Raw genomic sequence first — 12029 nt, 5'->3', positions numbered from 1 at the left:
CTAGCTTCAAGTACTACAGTCACTTGGTTTTCATCTGTAAGATGCTGAAGCCATGTAGACCAGTGGGCTAGACCAGTGCTATGGACTGAATTGTCCCTTCAATATTCAACTGCTGAAGCCCCAACCCCCAATGTGACTGTATTTAGAGTAAGGACGCAACTAAGGTTAAATGAGGTCATAAGGGTGCAGTTCTACTCCAATAAGACTAATGTCCTTATAAGAAGAGACATGAGAAGGGACTCTCTCTGTCTCTCTCAGACGCGAAGACACAGCAAGAAGGCGGCCATCTGCAAGCCAGGAAGAAAGCTCTCACTAGAACCCAACCCTGCTGGCCCCCTGATCTTGGACTTTCAGCCTCCAGATCCATGAGAAAATAAAAATCTGTGGTTTAAGCCCACCAGTCTGGAGCATTTTGTTACAGCAGCCCAGCTGACTAAGACAAGGGAGCACCTCCTGTCTGGTTCACTCTTATGTGCTCAGGACACAACATCTGCCTCTGGTCAACAGTCAATAAATATCTGTGAAATCAATGAGTTGTTATCCTACAGTCCGTGGTGAACCCAAGGGCAAACTTTCATAATAACATGGTACATTGATGTGCATTAGGGATACAGAGTCAGACCTGCCACCGAGTTATCCTCCCTTGAAAACCAACTAGAACAGCACTGCCCAACAGACCCTTCTGCAATGGCGGGCGTGTCCTCCATCTGCGATGTCCAGTATGGTAGCCACCAGCCACATGTGCATGCTGAGCGCTTGAAGTGTGGCCAGGGTGACAGAGGAACTGAATTTTTGATTTTATTCAGTGGTAATCAATTATTATATTTCAGTAACCATGTGGCTGGCGGCTTCTGTACTAGACAGTGCAGGACTAGACAGTTCAAGCAAGGATCACGCCCTGGGCACTAACTTCATCCTACAGGTCTCTGACTGCCAACTGTCCCTGCACCAAGCATGTTATAAACACAGTGGATTCTCACAGAGCTGACACAGGTAGCTTCTGAGTGGTGTCAGAGTGGCCTGGCACAGAGAAGCTGGCAAAACACACACATAAAAGGGATAATGAGGCACCGTTTTGCAGAAATTGTGATGCTTCATGGGCCTCTGTCTGTGATGAAACCCATCAAAGGGCAGGTTCATCCCTCGGCGACCAGAGTTAATTGAAAATTTAAGATCCAATGGAATCACCCAGAATTGAAATTTTTGGCAGCTTACATGTGAGTCTCCCGCTGCTTTTTGCCTCCGCCAGCCCTACAAGCGAGGCTGCATGTTCCAGTATCATCCACAAAAGCACCGAGCTCTAAGCAAGGGACAGATAGAACAATGTTGGCTCTGACCTTGATTGTTTTAAAGTGCACATGGTCCCCTTCCTGCCTAAGCCAGCAGGTGGAAGGTCCCCAACTTGAAATTCATTAAAGTGTCAGATGACCACCTTCTCTATGAAAAATAAGCATGTCAAGTGCTACTCAAAAATCTCCTATGGCCAAAACCCTATAGAAGAGGAGTCCTCCTATGCGTCCCTACACTATAACACAAGTTTTCTAGCAAGGACGTTCTGACTGGTGTCCATGCCTATTTCTCTGGCACGTTGCAGTTTACAAGGCACAAGCGCTCGGATGCCCAAGAGATCCATATGCAAATTCCACCCTAGTCACTTCCTAGCACTGCATCTTTAGAAAGGTTACTTAACCTCTCTGAGGGTCCAGTTCCTCTTCTGCAAAAAAGGAATGAGTGTCCCCATACACCTCACTGGGTTACTGTGGCGATAAGATGACATAAGAAACCACACAAAGACGAATGGTCATAGCAACTTAATTTGTAATAGCCCCAAACTGGAAATGACCCAAATGCCCATCAGCAGGTGAATGGAAAAACACACCGTGGTAAATCCGTACAATAGAATATTACTCAGTGACAAGATAGGAATGGGCCACTAACACACCAGACACCATAAATGAATCTCGAAATAAGTAAGCGGAGTGGAAGAAGCCAGACCAAATGACTACACACCGTGATTCCGTTTATAGAAAATTCTAGAAAATAAAATCAGTGATAGAAGGCAGATCACTGGCTGTCTGGGGACAGAGGGTTGGAAAAAAGGAGGGACTCCAAAGGAGCATGAGGACACTCTGGAGGCAATGGAAACGTTCTACATCTTGATGAGGTGACGGCTTCATGGGTTTGAACATTTTAAAGATGTGCAGTGTGGTACGCTTAAATAATACTTTGGCAAAGTTGAAAAGTTAAAAAAAAAAAAATGAGATCAGGGATCTAATGCCCCATCACAGGATCTGGCACACAGTAGGCTCTTAACAAATGTTGGCTCCACTCTAGAGCAATAATGAATGATCCCATTAGAACTTCTGGAAAAGAAACTTGACAGGCTGCCAGGGAACCGCAACAGCAGCTGTAACAGTGACTTTGAAGGTGTACTAGAACCCAACTATTTAGGACACGCTGTTCTCGGCCAGAAAGCATAAACAAGAAAGATGAACAGAAAGATGGGAAAGGCTTGGTCTCTGCCCTCAAGGAAACACAAATGGGTTTAATATATGATGGGATAAAAGTGTCAGAAAGATGATAGTGACAAACTACAGCCATGCAGAAAAGAGTAATTCTGATGGGATGGATGTCCAGAAAGAACAATTTCAGGTAGGGGAGATCCTGGCAATAGGGAGGGTGGGGCAGGCACTGTGCAGAAGGTGGCCTGACGGCACCAGAGCGGGGAGACTGGGAGGGAGGGTCCTGCTGGGGGCAGCTAGCAAGGCCAAGGGCCCAGGCCCACGGTCCTCCAGAGATGAGGACCTCCTGAGCACTAGCTGCAACCCTCCCATCATTTATCCGGGGAACCAGCCAAAGGGTTCAGCATGATCAGATTTGGGTTTTACACCAGCAGGTCCCATCCAGGGGGCAGTGTGGCAATTTATCAAGTGTCCCGACATCCATATCTTTCATCTCAGTCATTCCTGAGGCATAATCGGAAATACACGCAAAGATTTAGGTACAACGTTGCTTATCACAGCATTATTTATAATAGCCCAAAGCCCCATATAAGTTAAATGTCCAATAAAAGGGGACCCTAGGGCTTCCCTGGTGGCGCAGTGGTTGAGAGTCCGCCTGCCGATGCAGGGGACGTGGGTTCCTGCCCCAGTCCGGGAAGATCCCACATGCCGCGGAGCGGCTGGGCCCATGAGCCATGGCCGCTGGGCCTGCGCATCCGGAGCCTGTGCTCCGCAACGGGAGAGGACACAACAGTGAGAGGCCCACATACCGCAAAAAAAAAAAAAAACAGTAAAAGGGGATCCTAAATAAATTACGGCACCCTGAGTGATTCAAGCATATAGGGGCCATTAAATCATATTTTCAGAACATATGGAACCACGAGGTGTGTGCCTCACGGTACAATGTTAAGATGCAAAAAAACAGGATACAAAAATATACGTTGAGTATTCATTCAACAAACATTATTGATTATCTATTATGTGCCAGGCACTGTTCTTTTTTTCTTCTTTTTTTTAAAGCACCGACAATACAGCAAAGGATAAAATAGACACAATCCTGCTCTCATTAGAAGGGATTCCACCTTCTGAAGGAAGGCAAACAACAAACAAGGAAATGAATAACAACAAGCGAAATATAAAGCATGTTGATGGCAGGATACGCTACGTGGAAAATCAAGAGGGGAAAGGGATGGGGTGTCGGGGGAGGTGAAATTTTAAATAGGCAGTCAGAGAGGTTTCCCAGAGAAGGGGGTTAAGGGTTTGAACCCAGGGTACATCTGAGAAAACTTCCAGGCAGAGGGAACAGGCAGTGCAAAGGCCCTGAGGAGGCCTGGGAGATTTGAGAAACAGCAAGGCCGCAGTGGCAGAACACGCAGGACGATGGGAGACTGAGGCAGAGGGAAGCTGGTGTCTCAGGGTCGGGGAGCCATGGCAGGGTTTGGAGCAGAGGGGTGATGTGATCTGAGGGTGGTGGGAACAAGGGGAGAGAAGCAGGGAGGCCAGCTAGAATTCTTCCAGAGTTTTCCTAACTTTTTTTCTAAGTCTTTATTGAATTTGTTACAATATTGCTTTTTTTTTTTTTTTTTTTTTAATGTTTTGGTTTTTTGGCTGCAAGGCATGTGGGATCTTAGCTCCCTGACCAGGGATGGAACCCTCACCCCCGGCATTGGAGGGTGAAGTCCTAACCCCTGGACCACCAGGGAAGTTGCTCCTAACTTTTTATGATGAACATATATCCACTTTATAATCGGAAAACAAAAGGTAATTCAATCAAAACAAGCCATGTAGGTGCCGTGACTGGAGCACAAGGCAGCAGAGAAACAAACAAGGAGGCCAGGGAAATAGCTCAGGGAATGAGTGATGAATCAGTGGGGGGCAGAGGGCGGGACATATTCCCGGAAATTATTACTAAGAAAAGCAAAAGGCGCAAATCACTCTTCTTAGTAATAAAAGAAATGTAACCACGATGCACAAAGATATGAAAAAGAGAAAAAGAATTCCCCCACCATCTCAGCACCCTAACAATCAATACTGACTATCTTGTTATACTTCCTTTGGATCTTTTTTCCTACGCATGCTCTGGTTTTCTCCTTGACCATCCTACAAGGCCCAGCACACTGAAAGTGCTCAAATACTCATTGAGCAAATACTGGATGATGAAATACTCCAAATGCTTCTAGGTTCAGATTTGTCCATGTTACATCAGCTACATCATTAGCATTTCTGGAAGTAGTTTTAAGAGGCTTGGGTGACAGAATGGAAACTGTGGGTGAGGGGGAGGCACGGTCACAATGACTAAGGTGTCAAGTCTGGCCGTTTAGGACAATGGTGACATTATATTCATCAACGGCGCCAGAAGGAAGCAGTCTGCTGAGGAAGAGGCCGGGTTCAGTTTGGGGGACGTGAGGGGTGCCCAGGTCCACCCCTACAGAGACGCCCAGCTGCCCATCCCTCTCGGGGCTCAGGAAGCATCTGGAGCTTCAGCACGAAGGTGGTCGGGCCAAAGCAGTGGAGGAGGAAGCTGGGGTAGTGATGCCAGCAACCCAACTGGAGCTGGACGTGCTAAGAGCTTCAGAACATGTGTCGCCTCTCCTGATGCTCAGTGCTGCCCTGCAAGCTGGTCTGTGTGTGCCCACTTCACAGATGAGGACACTGCAGGCCCGGCTGCTCCACAGCAGAGCCAGGGCTCAAACCCACGACTCGGAGGGCTTTTCCCATGAATTCTCTTCTCTTACTAGCAGATTAACATATTCACAGAAGCCCAGGGAGAAAGTTAGTCTTAAGATGTCTGTGTTAGGAAGCTCCTGGGTTGGGCTCACGGCTTCCAGGGGTCTCCCACAAGGAAGAATGTTCTCTTCCTCTTCCGAAAACATAGTTTACATGTTTCTGACTTACAGTTATAGCCTGCTGAGTTTTTCCATGTGTATGAGTCTTGGAAACCAGGACGGGCCGCGTGCTTTTCCCACAGCACCACCCCAACTCTCCATATACAGTTGGTGCTCAGCAAATGCTCGGGATGAAAACACTGACCCTCACTCGCCAGTCACCCGGGGGCCACTGGGACATGGGGGTGAGGCAGGGCCAAGCCCGCTGGACGAGAAGTCTCGAAAGACGCCGGCGGACAAGGGGCAGGGAGACCTGGGTGGATGGGCAGATGACCACGCGGACAGATGGCGACTGTCCTCTTCCGCGCGTCTTGTCATGAAACAGTCTGTAAACCAGCGGGCCCAGGACCAAATGCAACCCACCCACGTGTACTCTTTAGCTCACACCCGGTTTTAATATGTTACAATTTAAATTAGTCGCTAGCTTTCAAAACAATGAAAGATTTCACCTAAAAATCTGGATTTCTGAGCGCAGGCCCTTCTCAACAGGCCCACCCTTTGCAGTTCACCTCCCAACGCCCCCCACGGTCCCCGGCCACCCACCCCACAGCGTGTCCTGGGCAGCCCCTCCAGCGCTGATTGGGCCGAAGCCCCATCAAGCCCCCCACCCCTGGGTTGGGCTGAGCCCCGTACTCACCAGCGCTGAGGGTGGTGAACTCCAGGAAGCGGTACTCATAGGACACGTCTATCTTGGTTTCCACCTGCGGCCTCTTCAACGTCGAATAGATATTTCCAGGCCGTTTGTCATCAGGTTTCTCTAACTTGTTCAATCCGCAACCCATTTCAGCAGCTGCCAGCAAAAGGAGAAAAACGGGGGGATGATTTTCTTCTTCCTGAGATGTTGTTTTTACACACCATAGTATAAACGACCCCATCATTTCCCTGAAGAACATATAAAGGACCTCAGCCTGGCTGAAATCTAGAGCGCAGTTCAACCCATGACCTGAACACTGGAGGCTCTATGCTCAGGCTGCTTTCTCTTGCTGATAAGATACCATTACCAGCCAGCCTGTGATTCTGAAATGACACCAAAAACATACTGTTTTACAGAACGAAAAGACAACCCTCAGAATGGGAGAAAATATTTGCAAACGAAGCAACTGACAAAGGATTAATCTCCAAAATATACAAGCAGCTCATGCAGCTCAATATCAAAAAAAACAAACAACCTAATCCAAAAATGGGCAGAAGACCTAAACAGACATTTCTCCAAAGAAGATATACAGATTGCCAACAAACACATGAAAGGATGCTCAACATCACTAATCATTAGAGAAATGCAAATCAAAACTACAATGAGGTATCACTTCACACCAGTCAGAATGGCCATCATCAAAAAAATCTACAAACAATAAATGCTGGAGAGGGTGTGGAGAAAAGGGAACACTCTTGTACTGTTGGTGGGAATGTAAATTGATACAGCCACCATGGAGAAGAGTATGGAGGTTCCTTAAGAAACTAAAAATAGAATTACCATATGACCCAGCAATCCCACTACTGGGCATATACCCTGAGAAAACCATAATTCAAAAAGAGTCATGTACCAAAATGTTCACTGCAGCACTATTTACAATAATCAGGACATGGAAGCAACCTAAGTGCCCGTCGACAGATGAATGGAGAAAGAAGATGTGGCACATATATACAGTGGAATATTACTCAGCCATGAAAAGAAACAAAATTGAGTTATTTGTAGTGAGGTGGATGGACCTAGAGACTGTCATACAGAGTGAAGTAAGTCAGAAAGAGAAAAATAAATACCGTATGCTAACACATATATAAAGAATCTAAAAAAAAAAAAAAAGGTTCTGAAGAACCTAGGGGCAGGACAGGAATACAGACGTAGAGAATGGACTTAAGGACATGGGGAGGAGGAAGGGTAAGCTGTGACAAAGCAAGACAGTGGCATGGACATATATACACTACCACATGTAAAATAGCTAGCTAGTGAGAAGCAGCTGCATAGCACAGGGAGATCAGCTCTGTGCTTTGTGACCACCTAGAGGGGTAGGATAGGGAGGGTGGGAGGGAGATGCAAGAGGGAGGGGATATGGGGATATATGTACACGTATAGCTGATTCACTCTGTTATAAAGCAGAAACTAACACACCATTGTAAAGCAATTATACTCCAATAAGGATGTTAAAAAAAAATAGTTTTACATCAATTTTCTCCCCATCTGAGGAAAATAACACCCCAGAGTACCTCAGTTCCACTATAGTCTGTATACATGATTAAAAAAATGGGATCTAAAAAGCAATACAAGTGCATCATGGTGTCAGCCCATCTGAGAAAAAAAACAAGAGAGATGTCGCTCCACTGTGGTTTCTAAGAGGGGATAATAAGTTGTTACGATTTGCAAAGTCCTTTCTACCCTCAACAGTAATTATTTAGACAGGATTTTACATTCAAAAAACACCTCTCAGAGTAGATGGTGGTACTTTTACAGGCCTCGTCTAAAAAGTCCCTGTTTGTTCCTTTTTAGACCAAACCACAGGAACAGAGCGGTTCTTCCAGACTCAGAGTCATTTGAGACCAAAATGAAAACTGGCTGAACGCTAAGAGCAGGGCCGCAGAAATTGGAAGCAGAATCCACGTGTATCGGAGCAAAGATCCGTGGCTGCGGTTTGGAAAGAAAACGGAGAAATGTTAATACGATGTACATACGAGGGTGGGCTGCACTTCCAGGGGATTAAAAACAATGAATGTTCTCTGTTTATTCAGGCAGAATGACATTCATGAAACGACTTTTTATCCACTCCCCAGACTTCAGCGGGAGATATTTCCCTTTTGTGACTGAGCCTGGCTAAGTTCCCTCCTCTCTGGGGCACCGGTGCTGCCATCAGAACATATTTCACAAATATATTAACTCGTCAAGAATATCACAAACAGAAACGTGGTGACCACTTCCTTTTTGAGATAAGAATTTCCGGTGGCTCAATCCATTCACAAGGTACCCAGCTTCCTACGGCAACTTGGCCAGATCCAAAAAAACAAGATGAACCGCACAAAAGCAGTGAGGCCAGGGAGGGAGGGAACAGGCTGATGAAGCGACAACCAGGCTATATTTGCAGTAATTAAAAAAAGTCTGGAAGGACAGATGAGAACAGGAAGGCTAACTTATGCCTTAATAAGAGAACATTAGTGTCCAAAGGGCCAGAGCAGACATGATTTATGTGCAATCTGCATGAACTGATTACTTGTAAAATACTCTGCAGTTCTGCAGATATAATAGCTGATATGCACAGAGGCTGCATATTTAACTTCTAAAAAGCAAACCGCCTGGCATCCGCTGGGGCAAAGCAGAAGCAGACAGGGAGGCCCCTAAGTACTGGGGAACAGGTAGGCTGGTGAGATAAGTGCTATCACTGCCAGAACAGAACTGGAAATAACCCAAAGGCTTACCAGTCACTCACTTGTCTTCCTCCCTACAAAAGACTGAGCATTTGGGGACCTCCAAGAAAAAAACCCTTCCTCAAAAATCTTCCCATTCTTGCTATCCTATTAGGTAAATTCTAGCATTAGAGACTCATTCCTTTGAGAACACCCTACCTCGGCATCGCCTTTGAAACCGCAAATATCTCCCTGGGACGGGCAACAAACCAAGCTCCTGGTAGCCACTAACACTTTAGTATGATTTAATTTCTTCTCTCAAGGACAAGTTCCCGCACAGCATAAAAAAAGGAGGACAGGATTATCAGGATGAGTAAGATAGTCTCAGACAAATTTGGGGTTGCAGGGAGGCATGCCAGGGAGTATTAGAAAAACTCCCCATTCATAACTTTGAATTTAAGGTTTTAATCAGACTATCCCAAACCTGAGGTCCAAGTTCACTCCAAAGGGCACTGTGCTTGTCTCACAGGACACAGTGAGACCCTGGGAAATCATCTATGTGATCAGACACTGTACCAGCCAGGTGCAAAACTGTAGTATCAGTGAATCCTTGAGGTCTCCAATTTTAGGGCATGCAACCCTGGTTAAGCAACTGCTTCTAAAGCACAGTTCTCTCTGGGAAGGGAATCATGGTGAAGCCGTTGCCAGCCACCAAAAGCTTAGTGTGGATTTGTTCCTCTTACTCGTTCGTGTTAGGGCCCTACCTTGCTTGCTACTGACACATTTGCTTTCCTCCTAGTTCTTTCCTGCATTCTTCCACCACCCCCACCCCTGTCAAAATAGGAAAGACTTTTACATCACTCCAAAAATGTCTGTTACAGTCCCTACTATGCTCAAACAAGTCACAAAATCTAGCTTACAAAAAGAAGGAAAACTGGGCTTCCCTGGTGGCACAGTGGTTGAGGGCCCGCCTGCCGATGCAGGGGACACGGGTTCGTGTTCCGGTCCGGGAAGATCCCACATGCCGCGGAGCGGCTGGGCCCGTGAGCCATGGCCGCTGAGCCTGTGCGTCCGGAGCCTGTGCTCCGCAACAGGGGAGGCCACAGCAGTGAGAGGCCCGCATACCAAAAAAAAAAAAAAAAAAAAAAAAGAAGGAAAACTAAGATATAGGGGCTTCCCTGGTGGCGCAGTGGTTGAGAGTCTGCCTGCTAGTGCAGGGGACACAGGTTCGAGGCCTGGTCTGGGAGGATCCCACATGCCGCAGAGCGACTAGGCCTGTGAGCCACAACTACTGAGCCTGTGCATCTGGAGCCTGTGCTCCACAACAAGAGAGGCCGCGATAGTGAGAGGCCCGTGCACCGTGATGAAGAGTGGCCCCCAGTTGCCACAACTAGAGAAAGCCCTTGCACAGAAACGAAGACCCAACACAGCAAAAATAAATTAATTAAAAAAAAAAAAACTAAGATATAATAGTGCCTTACATGATTATCTACATTTTGTAAACTTCACTGTTTCCAGTGCGAGGTTCCCAAACCCTGGTTGTATTAGAATCCCACAAGAGGCTGGGGCAGAGGCCAGATATGGGCCTTGGAGGGCAGTGAGAGGTGGAGGAGGAGGAAGGCGTGAAGGGCACAGCCTCACCGGATGCCGGCACATGGGGCTGGCATAGCTGCACATCCCCCGCACAGACATTCAGGGAGGGTCTCAGGGGTCAAGGTAGGGCAGAAGGTAAACGGTAAGTGTGATGGTTTTTTAATGTGGCCCCCAAATCCTTTGACACTCCTGCCATCGAGAGGTGGGGCCTATGTCACCTCCCCTGAATCTGGGTTCCGTGACTGCTTGCTATAGAAAGTGTTGGATGATGCAGTGCCAGCTTCTGGACCTGAGCCTTAAGAAACTGGGGGCATCCACTGCCTGACTCTTGGGACACCTGCTCTTGGAACCCAGCCACCATGCCATGAGGAAGCTCAAGCAGCCCCAAAGAGAGGCCCGTGTATGGAGGAATCCACAGCCAGCACCAATTTGCCAGCCATCGTGCCAGGGAGCTGCCTTGGAAGACGAGCCTCTGGCCTCAGTCAAGCCACTGATACCACGTGGAGCAGAAATGAGCTGTTTCCACCAAGACCTGCCAAATTGGCAGATTCCTGAGCAAAATACACCACTGTTGCTGTTTTAGGCCTCTAAGTTTTGGCGTGATGCATCATACAACAGGTAACCTCTACATCAAGTTTGCTCCAAATGACCACAGCCAGCTGCCTCCTTGGCCAAGCCTGCAGTCAGGGGCCTGCTGCAGCCACTCACGCTGGGAGGACATCTGGGGAGTTTCCAGTTTGGGTCGATTCTAAAAAAAGTGGCTGTAAACATTCACGCAGAAGTTCTGATGTGGACATAAGCTTTCATTTCTCTAGGGCAATACCTAGGGGCGGGATCGCTGGGCTACACGGTAACTACAGGATCTTGTTAATGAATAACACACTCAGGGTGGCCAGATGCTGACCCGGGAGAGGCACAGTGGAAGGTGAGACCCTCTGAGACTCCACAGATTTAGCTCCTCCACCCCTGTGCACCCTGGGGCATCAGCTCACTGGGAGGGAATCACGACCAGCAGTGCTATTCATGGCTATTTCTCCTTTCATTACTGTCTGTTTTTGTAAAGGACACTTGCTAAAAATCACCTGTGTGTGATGACATTTTTCCAGTACTTTCCTATGGGCCATTCAACCCCCATAGCTCTGCCCTTCCAAATTCCCATAGTCACTTCACATTGACACCTATGGAAACCAGGTTACTTGTTTTTTGTGTGCGTTGATGGTTGGATCAGCTCTGATTATTTGACAGTCACACAGGAGGGTTTTTTCTTCTTTTTACGTCTTTATCTTCCCAAAAGACATCCCTGCACCCAAGTGCATGGGTCTCTCTAGCATCAAGGCACCAAGAAAAACCATCCAAGGGGTCTTCACAGGTAGAAGAAAGAGAGGAGGAGGTCTTTCCCCACTCCTATGGTGAGACAGTGGGAAAAGAGCCAAAATATCCTTACAGTTCTTCAGCAGAAACTGGCTGAACGTTATTAGGACTGGAGACAGACTAGGGAAGAAAATAAGGGAATCACTGGGGGTTTCTGAGACCCACTACAAGGAGAGGTCATTTGCAAATGACCTGGAAGCAAAGATCCCTCAACTGGTGACACTCTGGAAAAATCATTTCTTTCTGAATCAAGCCTAGAAGGAGGTCTTTGGTATATGTGGGCCCAGTTTCATGCAGGAACTGTCAGCTCCATGAGGGAGAGAATTCATGTTCCAAGTTCATGCAT

The 12029-nt window shown here is 47.2% G+C and overlaps 1 protein-coding gene across 2 annotated transcripts in view; it reads right to left on the bottom strand.

Moving 5' to 3' along the window:
• The window catches only part of RFTN1 (raftlin, lipid raft linker 1), a 199975-nt gene that overhangs the window by 176499 nt on the left and 11447 nt on the right, over positions 1 to 12029 (bottom strand). For both annotated transcript variants that reach the window (XM_082625135.1, XM_082625136.1), the window contains one exon: positions 6024 to 6176. In XM_082625135.1, coding sequence (XP_082481261.1) covers positions 6024 to 6168 — 145 coding nt within the window. In that variant the 5' untranslated portion in view covers positions 6169 to 6176. The remainder of the gene's footprint in view (positions 1 to 6023; positions 6177 to 12029) is intronic.

Source organism: Mesoplodon mirus, assembly GCF_964341445.2.
Source record: "Mesoplodon mirus genome assembly, chromosome: 6".
NCBI lineage: Eukaryota > Metazoa > Chordata > Mammalia > Artiodactyla > Ziphiidae > Mesoplodon > Mesoplodon mirus.
This window is presented reverse-complemented; position numbering and strand designations above follow the sequence as displayed.